Source organism: Maniola hyperantus, chromosome 17 (assembly GCF_902806685.2).
Source record: "Maniola hyperantus chromosome 17, iAphHyp1.2, whole genome shotgun sequence".
NCBI lineage: Eukaryota > Metazoa > Arthropoda > Insecta > Lepidoptera > Nymphalidae > Maniola > Maniola hyperantus.
Window position 1 is genome coordinate 3220135 of NC_048552.1, and position 21388 is coordinate 3241522.

At 38.8% G+C, this 21388-nt stretch overlaps 2 protein-coding genes across 2 annotated transcripts in view; both read left to right on the forward strand.

Annotated features, from left to right (window-relative positions):
- Positions 1 to 2875, forward strand: part of LOC138403508 (mucin-2-like) — a 10388-nt gene extending 7513 nt beyond the window's left edge. The window contains exon 4 of the mRNA XM_069504366.1: positions 12 to 2875. Coding sequence (XP_069360467.1) covers positions 12 to 2875 — 2864 coding nt within the window. The remainder of the gene's footprint in view (positions 1 to 11) is intronic.
- Positions 2876 to 15918: 13043 nt separating this feature from the next.
- The window catches only part of LOC117989987 (furin-like protease 2), a 47919-nt gene continuing 42449 nt past the window's right edge, over positions 15919 to 21388 (forward strand). Inside the window, exon 1 of the mRNA XM_034977401.2 lies at positions 15919 to 16196. Within this exon, the coding sequence (XP_034833292.1) occupies positions 16056 to 16196 (141 nt within the window). The 5' untranslated portion in view covers positions 15919 to 16055. The remainder of the gene's footprint in view (positions 16197 to 21388) is intronic.

Genomic DNA, 21388 nt, shown 5'->3' on the forward strand with positions numbered 1-21388 from the left:
TACTACACAAGAGGAAACTACAAGTCAAAAGCTAAGTACGTCTCAGGAGCCAACTACGAATGAGGAACTAACTACTATACAACAGGAAACTACAAGTCAAAAGCCAGGTACGACTCGGGAGCCAACTACCATTCGAGAGACAACCACTACTGAGGAATTAACTACTATACAACAGGAAACTACAAGTCAAAAGCCAAGTACGCCTCAGGAACCAACTACCACTCGAGAGACAACTACTACTGAGGAATTAACTACTACACAAGAGGAAACTACAAGTCAAAAGCCAAGTACGACTCAGGAGCCAACTACGACTGAGGAACTTACTACTATACAACAGGAACCTACAAGTCAAGAGCCAGGCACGACTCGGGAGCCAACTACGACTGAGGAACTAACTACTATACAAGGGGAAACTACAAGCCAAAAGCCAGGTACGACTCAGGAGCCAACTACCATTCGAGAGACAACTACTACTGAGGAATTAACTACTATTCAACAGGAAACTACAAGTCAAAAGCCAAGTACGACTCAAGAGCCAACTACGACTGAGGAACTAACTACTATACAACAGGAAACTACAAGTCAAAAGCCAAGTACGACACAGGAGCCAACTACAAATGAGGAACTCACTACTATACAACAGGAAACTACAAGTCAAAAGCCAGGTACGACTCGGGAGCCAACTACGACTGAGGAACTAACTACTATACAACAGGAACCTACAAGTCAAACGCCAAGTACGACTCAGGAGCCAACTACCACTCGAGAGACAACTACTACTGAGGAATTAACTACTATACAAGAGGAAACTACAAGTCAAAAGCCAGGTACGACTCGGGAGCCAACTACGACTGAGGAACTAACTACTATACAACAGGAACCTACAAGTCAAACGCCAAGTACGACTCAGGAGCCAACTACCATTCGAGAGACAACTACTACTGAGGAATTACCTACTACACAAGAGGAAACTACAAGTCAAAAGCTAAGTACGACTCAGGAGCCAACTACGACTGAGGAACTTACTACTATACAACAGGAACCTACAAGTCAAAAGCCAAGTACGTCTCAGGAGCCAACTACCACTCGAGAGAAAACTACTACTGAGGAATTAACTACTATACAAGGGGAAACTACAAGCCAAAAGCCAAGTACGACTCAGGAACCAACTACCACTCGAGAGACAACTACTACTGAGGAATTAACTACTACACAAGAGGAAACTACAAGTCAAAAGCCTGGTACGATTCAGGAGCCAACTACGACTGAGGAACTTACTACTATACAACAGGAACCTACAAGTCAAAAGCCAAGTACGCCTCAGGAACCAACTACCACTCGAGAGACAACTACTTCGGGGGAATTAACTACTACACAAGAGGAAACTACAAGTCAAAAGCCAAGTACGACTCAGGAGCCAACTACGACTGAGGGACTTACTACTATACAACAGGAAACTACAAGTCAAAAGCCAAGTACGACTCAGGAGCCAACTACCATTCGAGAGACAACTACTACTGAGGAATTAACTACTATACAACAGGAAACTACAAGTCAAAAGCCAAGTACGCCTCAGAAACCAACTACCACTCGAGAGACAACTACTACTGAGGAATTAACTACTACACAAGAGGAAACTACAAGTCAAAAGCCAGGTACGATTCAGGAGCCAACTACGACTGAGGAACTTACTACTATACAACAGGAACCTACAAGTCAAAAGCCAAGTACGCCTCAGGAACCAACTACCACTCGAGAGACAACTACTACTGAGGAATTAACTACTACACAAGAGGAAACTACAAGTCAAAAGCCTGGTACGATTCAGGAGCCAACTACGACTGAGGAAATTACTACTATACAACAGGAACCTACAAGTCAAAAGCCAAGTACGCCTCAGGAACCAACTACCACTCGAGAGACAACTACTTCTGAGGAATTAACTACTACACAAGAGGAAACTACAAGTCAAAAGCCAGGTACGACTCGGGAGCCAACTACGACTGAGGAACTAACAACTATACAAGGGGAAACTACAAGTCAAAAGCCAAGTACGACTCAGGAGCCAAGTACCATTCGAGAGATAACTACTACTGAAGAATTAAGTACTATACAACAGGAAACTACAAGTCAAAAGCCAAATACGACTCAGGAACCAACTACCACTCAGGAGACAACTACTACTTCGGAACTAACTACTATACAAGAGGAAACTACAACTCAAAAGCCAAATACGACTCAGGAGCCAACTACGACTGAGGAACTCACTACTGTACAACAGGAAACTACAAGTCAAAAGCCAGGTACGACTCAGGAGCCAACTACAACTGAGGAACTAACTACTATACAACAGGAACCTACAAGTCAAAAGCTAACTACGACTCAGGAGCCAACTACGACTGAGGAATTAACTACTATACAACAGGAAACTACTAGTCAAAAGCCAGGTACGACTCGGGAGCCAACTACGACTGAGGAACTAACTACTACACAACAGGAAACTACAAGTCAAAAGCCAAGTACGACTCAGGAGTCAACTACGACTGAGGAACTAACTACTATACAAGGGGAAACTACAAGTCAAAAGCCAAGTACGACTCAGGAGCCAACTACGACTGGGGAACTTACTACTATACAACAGGAACCTACAAGTCAAAAGCCAAGTACGACTCGGGAGCCAACTACCACTCGAGAGACAACTACTACTGAGGAACTAACTACTATAAAAGAGGGAATTACAACGGAAGAAACGACTACATCTACGGGAGTTACAATACCAACTTCTGCTACGGTTACAACGCCAAGAACTCCTATAGAAACATCACGCCTCTCGGTTTCTATTCTGCTTTTAAAAATAAAGAAGTTTTTCCGGTAGGACTATAATAACGTAAGACGAATTTTCGATAAACCTGAACTCTCAATAATAAGTATCTCATGTTTTTAGTATTACGCCTCTCCATTTCTGTTTTGTTTATTAAAATAATGAGGATGTACACCACTGCATTTTTTTTCTTTACCGAACTGTTAGAGCGGTAATGCACGTATCCGATCTGAATCCGTGAAAAATGTTGCGAAATAGTCATGGAACTATTTTGTATTGTACTTACGCACTAGATCCGACTTCTGTCAACCGATTCCTCTTCGTCATCCGTGAGAATACCTCGGATGTGCCTCGGACGCAGATATTATGTCAAAAATGACCACTGAATTGAATTTGGATCAGAGATCGGATTAGTGCGTAAGCAATATCCGAATTCAGTCCGAGTTTTTTTATATATCCGCATTTTGTTTGGATTAGACGTGTGCGCAGTGGCGTGCACAGGTTTGAAGCCAGGGTAGGCACTAGTTAGCTAGTAACCTGTTTATTGGCAGGTTTAAATGAAAAATATGCATTGAGCTATTACAACTTACAAGGGGTAAGCAGTGCATTTATGCCTCTATGACCTGCACGCCCCTGTGTGTGCGTAACCACTTTTAGCAGTGAAACTGTCTCCGTTAAAATAAAAACATGTAGTTTCTGCTTAGGAATAAAATAAATAAAGATTTTCAATCATTGACTTATTATCCACACTCCACTTTAATATTATAAATGCGAAAGTGTGTCTGTCTGTCTGTCTGTCTGCTAGCCTTTCACGGGTCATCCGTTCAACCGATTGTGTCGAAATTAGCTACAGCGATAGCTTACATCCCGGGGAAGGACATAGGCTTACTTTTTATCCCGGAAAATCAAAGAGTCGGACGAAGTCGCGGGCATCATCTAGTAATATCTAATGTTAATGTCCAGCAGCCACCGAGTGTTTTTTTTTTTGTGATAAATAACAGTCTGAATGTTTGTGAGTAGGTTCCGTTTGACGAGACGCCCAAGTTTTGCTCTGTGAAAATTCTCGATAGAGGTAGCTATTGTACTGCGCAGATATAAAACTTGTCGATTTGGTGGGGTGTCGAATTTGGCTGAATAACAGTAAGTACTTTTTGAACAATGAGTTAATCTAAATATAAAAAAGGAAAAGGTGACTGACTGACTGACTGACTGATCTATCAACGCACAGCTCAAACTACTGGACGGATCGGGCTGAAATTTGGCATGCAGATAGCTATTATGACGTAGGCATCCGCTAAGAAAGGATTTTTGGAAATTCAATCCCTAAAAAACTCCTAAAGCGGTGAAATAGGGGTTTGAAATTTGTGTAGTCCACGCGGACGAAGTCGCGAGCATAAGCTAGTTGGATAATAAACTCGGAAAAACAATTGTCCAACAAAATAGGTGGTATGACTGGAGTGTCCTCCACTCCAAATATGTCCAAATGACGAGGTCATAAAAATTATGAATAACCAGCTGATTTTTTATATGCAGCTTAGTAAATATTTGTACAATGAAATAGCCACATAGTCCATCAAATTTAGTGGCACGTGTTCCCAGTCCTACGCTTAGACGTTGAATTTTAGCCTGTCACAAAATAAAATACCCTATGACGGCTGCCGGACTATTAAGTGCATGTATGAATAATAATAGTAGGTAGGTACTTTATTAATAATTTAGTTGTTAATCCAGTGCATCCGTTCCATCAATTATTCAGAATCCACGATAACGTCTTAACGTATAGCTAAAGAGCAGTTAGCATTTGATAGGTGTAGATAATCATCATCTTCATCATCAACTCGTCGCCGGCTGAGTACTGAGCATGAGTTTCCTAGTCTGAAAATGAAGTTTGGCCATAGTCTACCGCACCGGCTAAGTGCGGATTGGTAGACTTCACATTTTATTTTTTTAATAGAGATAGCGAGCAAACGAGCAGGCGGGTCACCTGATGTTAAGTGATTACCGCCGCCTATGAATATTTGCAGCACCAGGGGAACCACCGATGCGTTGCCGGCCTTTTAGGAATTGTTGGTCCGCCCCTTGAATAACCCCATGTTGACATACCTTTGAGAACATAATGGAGAACCCTAAGGCGTACTGATTTCAAAACAATATTCTTAAATAGTTCTAACAGTCTGCCATTTTGTGGCTTGCAATTAGAAGTTCCAACATAGATACTAACTAACATAGTATTATTATTAACATACTAGCTGATGCCCGCGACTTCGTACGCGTGGATTTAGGTTTTTAAAAATCCTGTTATCCTATATAATATTTTCCGGGATAAAAAGTAGCCTATGTCCTTCCCCGGGTTGCAAGCTACCTCTGTACCAAATTTCGTCAAAATCGGTTGAACGGTTGAGCCGTGAAAAGCTAGCAGACAGACAGACAGACAGACACACTTTCGCATTTATAATATTAGTATGCATTAATATTACTTTTATTAAAATAATTTGACAATTTTATCTTGGTACTAGCTTATTCCCGCGACTTTGTACGCGTGGACTACACAAGCTACTACTTTTGAACCCCTATTTTACCCCCTTTAGGGCTTGAATTTTGAAAAATCCTTTCTTAGCGGATGCCTACGTCATAATAGCTATCTGCATGCAAAATTTTAGTCCGATCCGTCCAGTGGTTTGAGCTGCGCGTTGATGGATCAGTCAGTCAGTCAGTGAGCCAGTCAGTCAGTCACCTTTTCTTTTTGTATAGATTATAGATTACTAGCTGAACCGCCCCTGCTTCGCTGGAATTTAGAAAATCGAGGTGGGGGTTGAATTTCCAAAAATCCTAAAATACATATTTCTTCATTTGTTACCGAAAACCCAAATACCAATTTTCATGCAAATAACTTGAAAAATTACGGACTTTCATACAAACTTTCATCCCCTATTTAACCCCCTTGGTATTAGAATATCCAAAAATCGTGAAATACGTTTTTTTATTTTTAATTGAAAGCTTAAATACCAATTTTCATCGATGTAACTTCAAAAATGACGGACTTTCATACAAACTTCCATCCCCCATTTAACCCACTTAGGGGTGGAATTACAAAAAATACTCTCTTTTACCTACTCTTTACAAAGAACACACCCTCAAAATTTCATGTTTCTAGGACCAGCTGTTTAAACTGTGCATTTATGTATATGTCAGTCAGTCAGTCAGTCAGGACTTTGAATTTTATATATATAGAAGAAGAAGATAGATGAACAAAATATATTAAAGGTATAATTTTCAATCAGTACCCTTATAATAATAATAATAATAATAATAATGATCTTTATTTCAGGCAAAATGTACCCATATGATTACAGAAGTTAATAAAAATTATAAATAAAATAAAATAAAAATATTAAAATCTAAAATAAAATAATAACATAAATAAGTACAATATTATCAGTACCCTTATAATAAATGCGAAAGTGTGTTTGTTTGTTGGTTTGTTTTTCAATCACGTTGCAACGGATTGACGTGATCTTTTGCATAAAGATATAGGCTACTTTTATCCCGGAAAATTAAAGTTTTCCCACGGGATTTTTAAAAGACCTATTTCCACGCGGACGAAGTCGCGTGCATCAGCTAGTATAGTATATAGCAGTAGCTTCTAGCTCTTGGCCTACCTTTGGAAAAGATATAAAATATAAAAGGGAGGGATATAAAAATAAAAGTTTATTATCAAACGCAGAATTTCGGAAGAAGGATGGTTCTGCTTAATTTCATGATGTTTCGTTATTATTTGCTGTTACTTTTTGTTTGCAATAGTGTGATCTGTGAGATGTGTGTAACTATAGATTTCGAACATGGCTTTAAACATAACTTTACAAACACGTACGGAGTGTGTACTCTGGGTCATAATATGTGGAATATCGAAAAATACACATCTTTCAGAATCGAAAGTCCCCATCGGAGAAGTACTAGTTTCATTATGCCCCCACGAAGGGGCACCTCTACCTGCATGACCTCTTTCAGATTCACAATGTCAAGTGGAGGCACGTTAGAAGTGAACAGATTTATGTTATCAAACGCGCTGTCTGATAGAGTGGTCATTGAAATATACCGCATCACTGATGAAGGGCGCAGTTCTATGGTAGCGAATAGATCATTTGGCCCCCGGGAATTAGATAGCATTCCGGGTTGGAATACCCTGAGAATTCCCATACCTGACAAATTCAGAACATTCAACGGCTATGTAAGTTTTAAAATAATCAGTTATTTAAATTACTCTCTTGACAGAGGCCTCTTCGTTTATCGCTCCGTACAAATTTAATTAAACTCTTCAGAATAGTTTCACGAGTTAAAAAAAAAAATAGTTACACGTACAACGTTACAGTTTACCGTTTTTTAGATTGAAAAAAAATAGCGAGTAAATAAGCAAGTGGGTAACCTTATGTGAAGTGATTACCGCTGCCCATGAACATTTGCAGCACCAGAGGAACCACCAAGGCAATGCATCGTCCTTTCACAGTAGATCCGCCCCTTGTATAAGTTGAAGTCTAGTGAGAATATCACCGAAGGGCATCACGTAGTAGTACTTCCAACTTCTTTGCCGAAGGGAGTTTGGTTCCACCATGTCATAGTCTAAAGCCAAAATGCTGACACATCGTCATTGACTTAGGCAATTGGGCAATCCGGTATTTGACAACTAGTCAAATCAGTAACTTTTTATCAAACGTAAAAACGCGCGCTTAGTATGCGAAATTCTATGAAATGCCGTTATGTGACGTCACAATCATTTGACGTGCTTTTTTTAGTTCAATCGATAATTTAAAATGGTTGTCACACATAAAACTAACAAAGGATGTGGAGTTTACGTATTTTGGAAGACGAAGAAATAATTTATTTTTGATATAGTCAAATACCGTATCCTCGAGAATTCTGAGAGCACTTAGGGTGAGATCTATAGAGCGCACTCTGACTTAGAGTTAAAACGAGACAGAGCAATATATCTCACATAAATCTGTCTCTTTTTAACTCAATCTTAAGTCAGCGCAAAGTCAAAGTGCCCTCTATAGATCTCAGCCTTAAGGTTCGTACGCATCTGAGCGGCGCGGCGCGGCGCTTCAGTGAGCTTCACGTCGCGGCACAGAGCTTCAAAATATCATTTCTATCATTTTGTATGGCGCATATCGCACTAGAGCGGCGCGGCGCGGCGCTTCACCGCGCGTTGCCGCGCGGCACGGCTGGAGAGAATATTTTGAAGCGCACCGAAGCGACGCGCAGTGCAGTGACGCTAGTGCGACATACCCAGCGGCGCGGCGCGGCGCTTCAGTATGCGTACGTCGCTCGAATAAGATACACGCGCATCTTGTTAGGTATTTAAAGTACAGGCAAGAATCGGCAAGATAGACCTCAAAATAAATAACGTAGGTTTAATTTTTGACACATGACGTGTTCCTCATGCTCTTAGAAGTATATCCTCAAAGGTCCCAACCCCTAGGATGTCGGCTTCCCCCCTTCCCAGTGTCTAAATGTATAAATGTCTCTCCGAGCGTTATGAGAAAACATCAATGGTAAAAATAATCCTGATTAAATAACTATAATATATTATGTACATATTATACCTACCTACTTCATCTAGGTAGAATTAATAGTTTCGGAAATATGCCTACCTATTGTTGTACTTGTGTTTATATTATACTAGCTTATGCCCGCGACGTCGTCCGCGTGGACTACACAAATCTCTAACCCCTATTTTACCCCCTTAGGGGTTGAATTTTCATAAATCCCTTTTTAGCGGTTGTCTACGTCATATTAGCTAGTTAGCTAGCCAGCATGCCAAATTTCAGCCCGATCCGTCAAGTAGTTTGAGCTGTGCGTTGATAGATCAGTCAGTCAGTCACCTTTTTCTTTTATATAGGTATTTAGATATAATATGTACCTGTGTTTACCTGCCTATTTTATATATTCTATTGCACATAAAACAAAGACATTTTGCGAAAATGCTTTTTCTAATGTAATTTCCACAGAACCTAAGGGACTAGCTGATGCCCGCAACTTCGTTCGCGTAGATATAGGTTTTTTAAAAATCCCGTGGAACCTTTTTGATTTTCGGGATAAAACTAGCCTATGTGTAGGCACACATAGGCTACTTTTATCCTACAGGGTATAATCTATCTCAGGTATATAGGTACGAGTAGGTAATTCCCGGAAATGTGCTCACCTATAGAAAAATCTAAATCCACGCGGACGAAGTCGCAGGCATCATCTAGTTGCATTTTTTTTTAGATTTTTAATCCCGTGTGAACTCTTTGATTTTCCGGGATAAAAAGTTGCCTACCTCTGTCAATTCCCGGAATGCAAGCTACCTCTGGTCCAAACTTCATATAAATGGGCCTTTAACAATCCCGTGGAAATTCTTTCATTTTCCAGGATAAAAAGTAGCCTGTCCTTCCCCGGGATGTAATTCAACTTTGTACCAAATTTCATCAAATTCGGTTAAGCTGTTGAGCCGTGAAAAGCTAGTAGATAGACAGACAAATACACTTTTGCGTTGATAATAATATAAGTATGGATATGCATAAATATTTTTTTATAATTTCCATAAAAACTATCATCATCATCATCATCATCAACCGATAGATATGTCCACTGCTGGACATAGGTTTCTTGTAGGATTATATTACCGACCTGTGTGGTATACCTATTGTTTCTAATGTAATTTCCACAAAAACTATTAGGCAATCGCATAAAGAATTTTGTCTTTGACATTCTGAAGTAAATGTGAAATGGTACAGAGTCATTAAGAAGGCGAGGAAACAAAATGTGATATCCTTCTTGATAGCGTGACTTTGGTATGTCAGCAATCCATTTCTTCTTCTTTTTTAGGGTTCCGTACCTCAAAAGGAAAAACGGAACTCTTATAGGATCACTTTGTTGTCTGTCTGTCTGTCTGTCTGTCTGTCTGTCTGTCTGTCTGTCTGTCTGTCTGTCTGTCAAGAAACCTACAGGGTAGGTACTTCCCGTTGACCTAGAATCATGAAATTTGGCAGGTAGGTAGATCTTATAGCTGACATTTGGGGAAAAATCTGAAAACCGTGAATTTAGGGTTAGATCACACAAAAAAAATTAAATTGTGGTCATGAACTAATATTTTAGATTAGTATTTTCAACTTTCGAAGTGAGTGACTATACCAAGTGGGGTATCATATGAAAGGTCTTCACCTGTACATTCTAAAACAGATTTTTATTTATTTTTATGCATCATAGTTTTGAATTATCGAAATCATACGACTGTAGTACGGAACCCTCATTGCGCGAGCCTGACTCGCACTTGGCCGGTTTTTTCTCTTCGATAATTCGTTCTTCTTCTGCACAACAAAGAAATAATAATCAAATCCTCTTCACTGTCGCTCATCTTGCGACGTTGTTGCTCGTACGCGAACGGGTGTAGAAGTGACGCGCAAGTGACGCGAGCTGCCGCGTACTGAAGTTGTAGTGCGGTAGGCACCGTCGAGCGGCCTGAGGTGAAGCGTTCTGCAGCCGGACTGAAGCGCCGCGCCGCGCCGCTCAGGTGCGTACGAACCTTTAGTCCAAAATGAAAAGTTTGCCTGAAGTCTGTTCGCGGAGTATCTGAATTTACAATCATAAGCCGACTGAATTTTAATAATTGGGCTTTGGACTATGCAGTTCTGTATTATGTACAATCTGATATAACTCTATTGGTATAAAACTTAGCCTATGTCACTCTCCATGTCTTTGGACTATAGGTAATCATGAAAAAAAAAAAACGTCAGTCCGTTACTCCGTAGTGCCATGATTGAAAGATAAATCGACAAACAAATACAGTTTTGCATTTATAATATGGGTAGTGACTTAAATCTGTTTATCTATATCTATACTTAATATTATAAATGCGAAATTGTGTCTGTTTGTCCTTTCTTCACACCCTTACTAAACAACCAGTCGACTTGATTTTTGGCATGGAGTTAGTTGAAAGGACGAAGAGTAACATTGGCTACTTTTACCTCGAAAAATCAGAGTTCCCGTGGGATTTTTAACCACCTAAATCCACGCGGACGTAGTTCTAATTAATCAGCTAGTATTACCTATACGTAGTAAAAATCTTGTTTTGTTTCAGATAATGTTTTGGGGAATAAATTCACCAACATCGATTATGTTGATCGACTCGTTTCGGTATATTCCGCCATATTATTGACAAGGATTTATGTGTCATTTATGAAGAAGAAGAAGAAACTACTACTCCCATTGCAAACTCAACTTCCATTGCAGCGCCAACTATCACTGAAGAGACATGGTACTGATTCTGAGCACAACCTAATTTTAGAGTATTCGCATCCTCTTCTTACTAATGTAATATGACAAGGACAAACGCAGTTTGACAGTTTAAAATTTAATTTTTAGATCGTAAAACCCGTGATTTTAGTGCACAGTCGCGAGCCTACTGTTTGAATTTGTAGCGTGCACTAAAATTTTGAGTATCTAAATGTAAAGTCCATGTTCTGTCCCTTTTTAGCATTGTTAAAAAGGAAAGGATGCAGATACTCTAAAGGAGGCTGGCGAGAATGGAACCACATAATTTAAAAATGAAGGAAGCCTCGTTCAAGCACAAGTTTATATTATTTATAATCATAAGTAAATACAATGTTTATATAAAAAATATTGAGGCTCTAAGATATTGGAGTCAAAAGAAAGAAATTATTATAATTTATTAAAATAAAAGTCATCTTGCAACAACAGAGGTTATATTTTACTTTTGCGTATATCTTTTCTCTCCCACTTTATAAGACTTACGATTTGCTTTTTTCTTAGTTGTGTTACGTTCTACAATTATTAATAAGTTTCCATGATGAACGCTTCCCCTTTCCGTGGGTTCCAAAATACATGCATTCTCGCCAGCCTCCTTTAGTTTAGAGAAAGACAACGGAATCGGTGCCAATGACGACTGACTATATCTATTTTGTTATTGGTATTAAAATAAAGAACCGGGTGTGGCCACCACACCCGGTCCTCAGCCTTTAGGGAAGGCCTATGTCCAAAAGTGGCTGATGATGATGATGATGATGGTCCATATACCTAATGACATTTCGGCTTTGTAGAGCGTTGTCTCTGTCACTCATACCCATATTATGACGTTTTGTCGGTCTCAACGACAGAGGCAATGCTTTACAAATCCGCTATCTCTATAGGTCGATTAACATTATTTTCTGACACGTTTCCTTCTCTAAAATGTTAGCAATCAAAATTTCTTTTTAGGAATAAAATACAATAAAGATTATTAATAGCTTAAGTTTTATAATAGCTTATTAGCTGTAAGTTTTCCTGTTAAATAAAATAAAATAAAAATAAAATTAATTTTAAGTACCTGTCCGGTTTTGATAATAAATTACAAAAATTAATAATCAATCTCATCATCATCATCATCATCATCATCATCATCATTGTTATGTATACAGTAGGGACGGTTAAAAGTATCAAAGTTTGTCTTTAGAGTAGGTACCTACTTCTTACTTTGTTTTATGAATAAAGTTAATGTAAGTGGGTAAGTAGGTTGCGAAAAGTGTATGACAATCAGTTCATGTTGGCACTCCTCAGTGAATACATTGTACGGGAGCGGTGTGCAGGCTCGACCGTACCAAAGGGGAGATCTCCCACCGAGCGGTTGGTCGTGCTCGGTAGCGCCAGCTGGGCCGACGCGACGGTTGTATCTTGAAACTTCTATATATAGTTCAGATTGCAGAACACTCTGTTAGTGCAAGTACTGTCGGCGGTACATTTGTTCGGGACTATGTCATCGATTGAACAGCGCCATCTAGTTTCTATTGTGGCAACCGCCACAACATAATATTCTAATGGTTTTTTTTTTTTTTTTTTTTTTTCCTTATTGTTGAGTGCCAATTAGCTACTCAATTATATTACGATCTAGCCTAATGTATGACTAATAAGTAATTTTATTTTAACCTAAACTTATAAATTATCTTATATACTAAGAAATTGTCCACTGACGCATCTTAGTCTTTCTTGATTTGAGATATGACACTTTGTTCACGTGTTCTTTCAGCACTTACACTATGTACACTATCACTAATCACTATACACTAACTCAAAAGGTTTGGTCCTTTTTAGTCTTCTCACTGACTCCGTTACGTCAAGCAGCTGGATTGCTTCAACGTTAACGTGGTGGTGAAATTCTGTGAAATTCTAATGGTGAACTCAAGTGTTTAATTTACTAATCCAACAACCCATCGCCGGCTCACTACAGAGCACGGGTCTACTCTCAGAGGGAGAAGGGTTTTGGCAATAGACTACCACGCTGGCCAAGTGCGGATTGGCAGACTTCACACACCTTTGAGAACATCATGAAGAACTCTGAGGTGGGCAGGAAATAATCAGATTGATTATTAAAAAAATTATTAATCTGTTGATAAATTGCTTTACAACGTTGTTAAATTGTCAAAAAAGACGATACAGCTTTTGACCGATGGCGAGTGTTCTCGCTCGCACACTCTGTAGCGTCTTTGGCTCGGGTCGATGACCATACGCGCGTGAAATTAAAAAAAATAACCTGATTAAATATAATAAATTTTCAAACTTCGTGAGATTTTGCTTCATGATATTTCGCAGGCTTTTTTTTTAAACGACACTTGACTCTAATAAAAATTACCACTTTAAAACATTAAATTTTACAAACGGATCTAGAAATCGAAAAATGATGTTCCCACACCCACAGTATTTTTAAAAGATCTATTCAACGATAACCCACACTATGGGGTAGACGAGAAAAAAAAATTCATCCCCACTTTACACGTAGGGGGAAGGTACCTACCCAAAAAAAATATTTATCAAAATTATATTTCACCCAGCACTTTGTCGGCGTGATTAATATTTATTTATACCCATGCCAAATTACAGATTTCTAGCACTAATAGTTCTAGTATTTAGTCTGAGATTAACCGAGGACGGACGGACGGACAGACGGACGGACATGGCGAAACTATAAGGGTTCCTTGTTTACTACGGAACCCTAAAAATGAGGTTTGCTACCTTACCTAGCATATCGACGGTTGATGCCTCATTTTGACTTTAGAATTAGGCCACCTATGGTTACAACCAAATAATATTTTTTAATTATGTAACTTATTTTAGTAGTAAAATTACCTGACACTTTATTCGCATGCGGTGATTACCTTTAATTAGCTCGTCATTTTATCTAAGAACTTATGTATTTTTAAATTTGTGTTTGATGTAGATGATTAGCTGTTGGTGATCCTAATAAATGAAAAAAAAAAAAAAAAATTAATAATATTCAGCTTAGGTATATAGTCCGTACAAAATTACTCCTCAAGCGCCATTTTAACTCTATGGGTCAATTGTCATGTCAAAAGCACGATTCACCTTTAACATAAGGACTAAAACCGTACTTTTGATGTGAAATTTGACACAAAAAGTTAAAATGGCGCGTGAGGAGTTAAGTTTTACGCGTTATATGTATATATAAGAACGGATTATCGGCGCTTATCCAGTAAAATCTAAATATATAAAAGGAAAAGGTGACTGACTGACTGACTGATCTATCAACGCACAACTCAAACTACTGGACGGATCGGGCTGAAATTTGGCATGCAGATAAGAAAGGATTTTTGGAAATTCAACCCCTAAGGGGGTGAAATAGGGGTTTGAAATTTGTGTAGCCCACGTGGACGAAGTTGCGAGCATAAGCATTCTACTGATATAATCGCAATCAAACCACACTACCTTGTTTCACAACCTATAACTATATTTTATATCTATCTTCTTATCTAAGGTCGCTTTTGCTTCAAGACCTAACTAAGTATTTCTTATTTGCACAAACTTTAAAAATTGAATAAGTTTCCACATTTTCCTCGGAAAAGATCGCGTTGATAAGTTTAAATCTACCACTTTAAAATGTTATTCAAGCAAATGAATCTAAAAGGAGGCCGCGGAGCCATTTTTAAGTGTAAACTTAGTTTTCGAGTCGAGATATTCAAATGCCTTATTTGTTCTAGAACTCCCCAGCTTTGGATAGCGGGAGTGAGGATTGAAGTTATCACTACCCATATTATATTATATACCCACTAGCTTCTGCCCGCGGCTTCGCCCGCGTGGCCTATAGGAAACAAATGGCTTTTTTTTTCAGAAACAAACATTATAACATCAGGACCTGCACCCTGCACCAGCACCGAATAACACTTATAACCTTCCAACCCCTATTTCATCCCTTTAGGGGAGGGGGAGGGGATTTTCTCATAGTTCTTAGCTGACATCTATACTCAAGAAAAACCTACTTTCCAAACTAAAATTAAAACTGTCCCATACAAACTTTCATCCCCTATTTTACCACCCTTATGGGCATATTTTCCAAAAATCCTGAAACACGTATTTCTTCATTTGTGACCGAAAACCCAAATACCAATTTTCATGTAAATAACTTGAAAAATGACGGACTTTCATACAAACTTTCATCCCCCATAGATAGACCCTCCAAATTTCGTGTCTTTAGGACATATATATGTCAGTCAGTCAGTCAGTCAGTCAGTCAGGACTTTGAATTTTATATATATAGAATATAGATAAATGCAAAAGTGTGTTTGTTTTTCGGTTATTATAAAAATTAATATTATAATAATTAATAGAGATCCTTTTTAAGACGTTGTTGGAGGAGTAATACCACAGATAAGTTTACTTCTCTTATCTATGGGTAATACGTACCTACGTCCTAACCGTAAGCCTGTAGCTAGTTTATTAAATATTTTTATACACATGACATAACTACATTTTAAAACCTATATGCAATCCAGTCTATCACCGTTTCCTTTATTACTCGGATAAATATAATCTTTTGCTTTTGTATACATTCATGTATTCATTCATTCATTCCTGAATTATGACGTTGCCATTTTAATTGCACCTGTAATTGACCGTAGACTGGTAAGCAGACTTGATCTAGTTTCATATTAGACTCAATTTGTGCCACTCATAATACACACAACTTAGTGAAAGAAAGGGCGCGAAGCAGAACGCATGCGCCCACCAAGCCAACAAATAGAGGGAAGACCACCAGTCACACGGAGCCAGTCCACCCGCGAGCGTTGTGAGTCCAAGCCGTTCAGACGTATCCCTTCGACCAGGGAAATTACGCGAGTGCGAATTAAAAAAATTACGTAATGAAGGTTGGAATGAGAGTTCGTGAGCGGTAATGCAATGAGCGACGTGCGTGATGCCACCTATTTTCTTGGTCGTGCTATTGGCAGTGCTGGACTTGTGTGTGCCACTGTACCACGATCAGTTCGCACTGTTAGTGCCCGATGGCCGTCCAGATGAGCTTGCTCTAAGGCATGGCTTTATCAATCATGGACAAGTAAGTTTGATGATATTAAGAGCGATCACGCACTCATCCGATCCAAATCTGTGAAAATACGGGTATAAAAAACTCCTACCGAATTCGGATATTGCTAACGCACTAATCCGATCTCTGATCCGTATTCAAACTATTCAGTGGCTTTGCTACGTCATATGTCCGATTTGAGTCCCAGGCACAACCGAGATATTCTCACGGATGACGGAGAGAATATTATAGGTATCGTAGGACGGAATACGGATGTAGTGTGTAAGCTACCACACAAATAGTTCTATGACTCGTAGCTTTAGTTTTAAGTACGTATTAATTACAATCATCACTATATCATATCATCTTACAAATAAAAATTTATGACAATCAGGAAGCGTAAAATTTTACCAATTCTGAATAAATAATTTTAGTTTGGGTTTGAGTTTGAGTTTGACTACCGGAACGTATTTTTACGACTCGAATCGGATGAGTGCGTGATCGCTTTATCATAGATATTATGATGTTAATGATGAAACGTAGGCGGTAATGAACTTGGAAGTTGCTTCGAATAACGTAATGGTTATTACAAAGAATGATGTAGGCGTCAACTGTGGCGACTTCTTTGCCAACCTACAAATTAGAACGTTTCAAACCTACAATTGATTAAATTTTCCATATATACATAACTGATTGGTTGTGTTCATTTTTTTAAATAACATTTATCGTGATAGCTTAAATGCCTTCTAATCGGGAGCTCGGGGGTTCTATCTTGGGCACGCAACTTTAACTTATCGGAGTTAAATACGTGCGTTTTTAGCTATATTATTACATCACTTGATTTAACAGTGAAGGAAACATCGCAAGGAAACCTGCATGTCTGAGAGTTCTCCATAACGTTCTCAAAGGTGTGTGAAGTCTGCCAATTCGCACTCAGTCAGTGTGGCGGACTATGCCCTAAATCCTTCTCTTTCTGAGAGGAGACCTGTGTTCTCTAGTGAGTCGGTGATGGGTTGATCATGATGATGATCTATGTAATTAGAGCGGTGATAATCTAGTCGTTAAGAGGTCAGCTTTCTATTTCTCAGAGACACTCTTCAGATTTGAAGGAGTTTGATCCGGGCACGCAACTCTTAACTTTTCAGAGCTATGTGGGTTTTAAGCGATTAAATATCACTTGATTTAACGGTGAAGTAAAATATTGCAAGGAACCTGGGTACCTGAGAGTTCTCCATAATGTTCTCAAAGATGTGTGAAATCTACCAATCTGCACATGACCATAGCCAAACCCTTCTCGCTCCGAGAGGAGACCCGTGCTCTGCAATGAGCCAGCGATGGGTTGATTACGATGATGATAGGTAACTCAAACTATTGAGTCTAAAACATCAGCAGAAAAATCATAATGAAACTAGGAATCAGCTTAGCTTAGTAAGCCCCACGCTAAAAAAAGTTTTTCAAAATTTATAGCAAAGCTAAGGTCAGGGTAGCGTACATACATTGCTTTAGGGCTGTCTTAATACATTACAAGTGAGACCTTGACTGCAATCTCACATGGTAATTGATGGTGCAGTCTAAGATGTATTCGAGCTAACTCGGAAGGGGTATTGGCAGATATAGGTACCTTACCTACTCCAGTTTCTACACGGCATCGTACCGGAACGTTAAAATGTTTGATGGCATGACTTTGCCAGTAGTGTGGTAACTAGCTCCAGTCTCCCACCAGACCAGAAAAGTAACAATTTCGAAATAATAAATTCCCAAATTGTCCCGATGGGAATCGAACGCGGAATCTCCTACTTATAAGACTGCATCAGGTAGGTCATCGAAACTTACCTCCATCCAAGCTTGGAATAAAATAAAATGGTTATCGGTCCACAAATCGAATTTAAAAATTGACCTAGATAATAATAATATGTATAATAAAATAAGAAATGGCGCCGTTTCCGTTTAAAACTACGACCTCACGAATAAGAACTCTAGGGAAATTTGACTGCGCAGATCCTTAACATTTTCATCATATTATCATACCTATCTACCTTATCTACCTGGTATCGGTAATCTGACTATCTATAAATCCTTACTTCTGTAGATATCATATCACTATTCATCATCATCATCATCATCATGATCAACCCATCACCGGCTCACTAAGAGCCAGGTCTCCTCTCAGAGTGAGAAGGGTTTTGGCCATAGTCTACCACGCTGGCCAAGTGCGGATTGGCAGACTTCACACACCTTTGAGAATATTATGGAGAACTCTCAGGCAGGCAGGTTTCCTCGCGATGTTTTCAATCACCGTTAAAGCAAGTGATATTTACTTAATTGTTTTAAAAACGCACATAACTCCGAAAACTTAAAAGTGCGTGCCCGGGATCGAACCCTCGTCTTCCCGAAAAGTAGGCTGACGTCTTAACCACTAGGCTATCACCGCTTGGGCATCATCTAGTATAGTAACAAATAAAACTATGGTTATAGTAAAAATCAATTTCTTCTTCTGCTTGAAATATTTTGGTTTTAATGCTCATGTATTAGAGGTGCCGAGATAACCAAACCCGTAGGTATAACTGGTAATGTGTAGTAGTGATGTAAGGAATATTCGCATTCGCATTCACGGATATTCGCATATTCGCATTCACATTCCGCGAAATTATTACGAATGTTTTGCGCCATCATCCCTTATTCGCATGGCTAGGGTCTGGAATACTCTTCCTAGATCAGTGTTTCATGTCAATTATAATCCGGGTATCTTTAAAACAAGAGTGAATAGGCACCTTCTAGGCAAACGCGTCCCATCGTAGGCCACATCAACACTTCCCATCAGGTGTGATCGTGGTCAAGCGTGCGCCTATAACGAATAACAAAAAAAATTGATGTAATAGTTGGTTGATAAAATAAAATCCATTAATTTCTTATGTTTTTTAATGTAATAAAAAGTAACTTAACCTTGTAATCACGTTATCAGTCTTCTCTTTATCATTTGGTAACGCGACTGCCGCCAAGGTCACTAAGCCATAGACAAATTTAAACAAAAACTGAATATTCACATTCGCATTCGCGTCCGCGAATGTTGGCAAAAGATATTCGCATTCGCATCCGCGAATGTTGGCAGCAGCTATTCGCATTCGCATTCGCATCCGCGAATCATCGTTACATCACTAATGTGTAGCACAACTTACGAAAATAAATGTTTTTCTTTCTTTTTTATCTATGATTGAAGTTATACTTTTTGAATTTCTATGAATTGCCTGCCAAAAACAAAAAGGGTCTCTCCCATGTATAAGTCAATGGTCCTTTTCGCAATAAATAAGCAATTTCTTTATTTACAACCAACATTTCGCTACCAAACTTTGGCTCGATCGTAGTCTAAGTAATTTATAGGCAACGTATCGGAAATCTTCGAGAACTAGGTACTCTCAATTTGTTACCAGCCCCGAGAGGGTTGAATATTTGAGGATGACAGATAGACGAGCAACGGTTATAAACACGAGTAAATGTTAACTCGCTCCCACAGATATAATATACCTACAGATATGTAACAAGCGTGGCCCTCTCGCTCAAGCAGAGGTACTTACTTGTGAAATGTTATTCCTTCTATTAAACATTCACTTCAGCAATTGTAGCCTAGTATACTGCAACCCACCATTGCACAATAACTTCTAAAGAAAAACTGGATTCAATAAGCAGTTATTTCTCTTAAATACTTGAGTCAAAATAACCTCACTTCACATTGTTTGTCAAGATCTCTCGTACAAAATATCTTGACAACAAAAAAGTGGACACGGTGATAAGGACAAAAATCATTTCGATTTTCGTCACGTTCTAATAAGACCTTAAATGCATTTAACTATCTCGCTCTAATAGTAAGAGTCACATTAAGACTACTTCTACAGGTATTTGTTCTGAGCTTGCTCCAGTTTTAGGCGGTAACTTTGTTTAAGTAACCCTACTGCACCTCAGCGCTTTTCATACAAACGCAGTTTGGTTCTCAGTTCACACTTGAATTATTTAAAGTTACTCAAAGATTTTCACAGAAATCTTTGAGCCGGTGTAACTTTGAAACTACAGACCGTTCATTATAGGTCATATAACCTTGTTCGCTGCCGTCGTGTTGGCACCATTGCTTTGTTTGCTTTATTATTTACAGTTTAAGTTTAATTATTGTGTGATTTGCAATGGTACCAACATGAACATCACAGGACAATTATAGTGCTCGGTCTGTATCTTGAATTAATTATCTACCTCAGTAGTACCATTCATAGGCAAATCACAGACACAGGTGATGTGTGCTGACGCTGCTGACGTCACTATAATGGCGGCCACGCGCATTAGCAATTTGCGGGACGTATACTCTCGTCCTTCTATGGATCTCCACCTCCTCATTTCTGATTTGATCACGTAGCGAAACTCCAAGCATAGATAGCTCTCTCGATTCGCCCGCTGAATGATCTGAATTTTATTATGAGGCCGATAGTTATCGACTAGGTACTATGCCTCGAATCCATTGTCGTCACAAGCAACACTTTGTGTGCTGGGTGATCTACAGCTCAGGCAATCGTAGCCAATGGGCTGTAGGTAGCTTTCCACGATTTTCTGAATAATAACAAAGTGTGTTACATACATAAACATATAAGAGACATAATATATCACCTTATCTACGGCCAAGTTGCGAACGGTCATATAAACGACTCGTTCAAACTTGTTCCACCATAAAATCTTAGAGAAGTGCCATTGGTCAGATCTTATGACTTTTATGTAAGTAGATACCTACATTTTATTTTCTGACTTTATTTGCGATGAAAAAACTCGACAGTTAGCGCTACTAGTAGTATAAATAATACTTATAGCAAAATTGGGTTACTGTCGCTTGGTATACCTATTGGTATATTCGAGAAGACCCTTCGTTCGTAAATTTTAATTTTAATATATTATCGAATATTTTAATTTTAATATATATTTTAATATTATCGTCTTCTCGACATATTAAAATTTCATTTTAATATATCGAGAAGACCTTTCGTTCGTTCATTTTTGTTTTTTTTTGTGATGTATCTACAAAATCACGGTTTTCGGATTTATTCTTTTACTTGTGCTATAAGACTTATCTACCTACCAAACTTCATGATTCTAGGTCGATGGGAAGTACCCTATAGGTATTCTTGACAGACACGACGGACAGACGGACAGACAGACAGCAAAGTGATCCTATAAGGGTTCCTTTTTCCTTT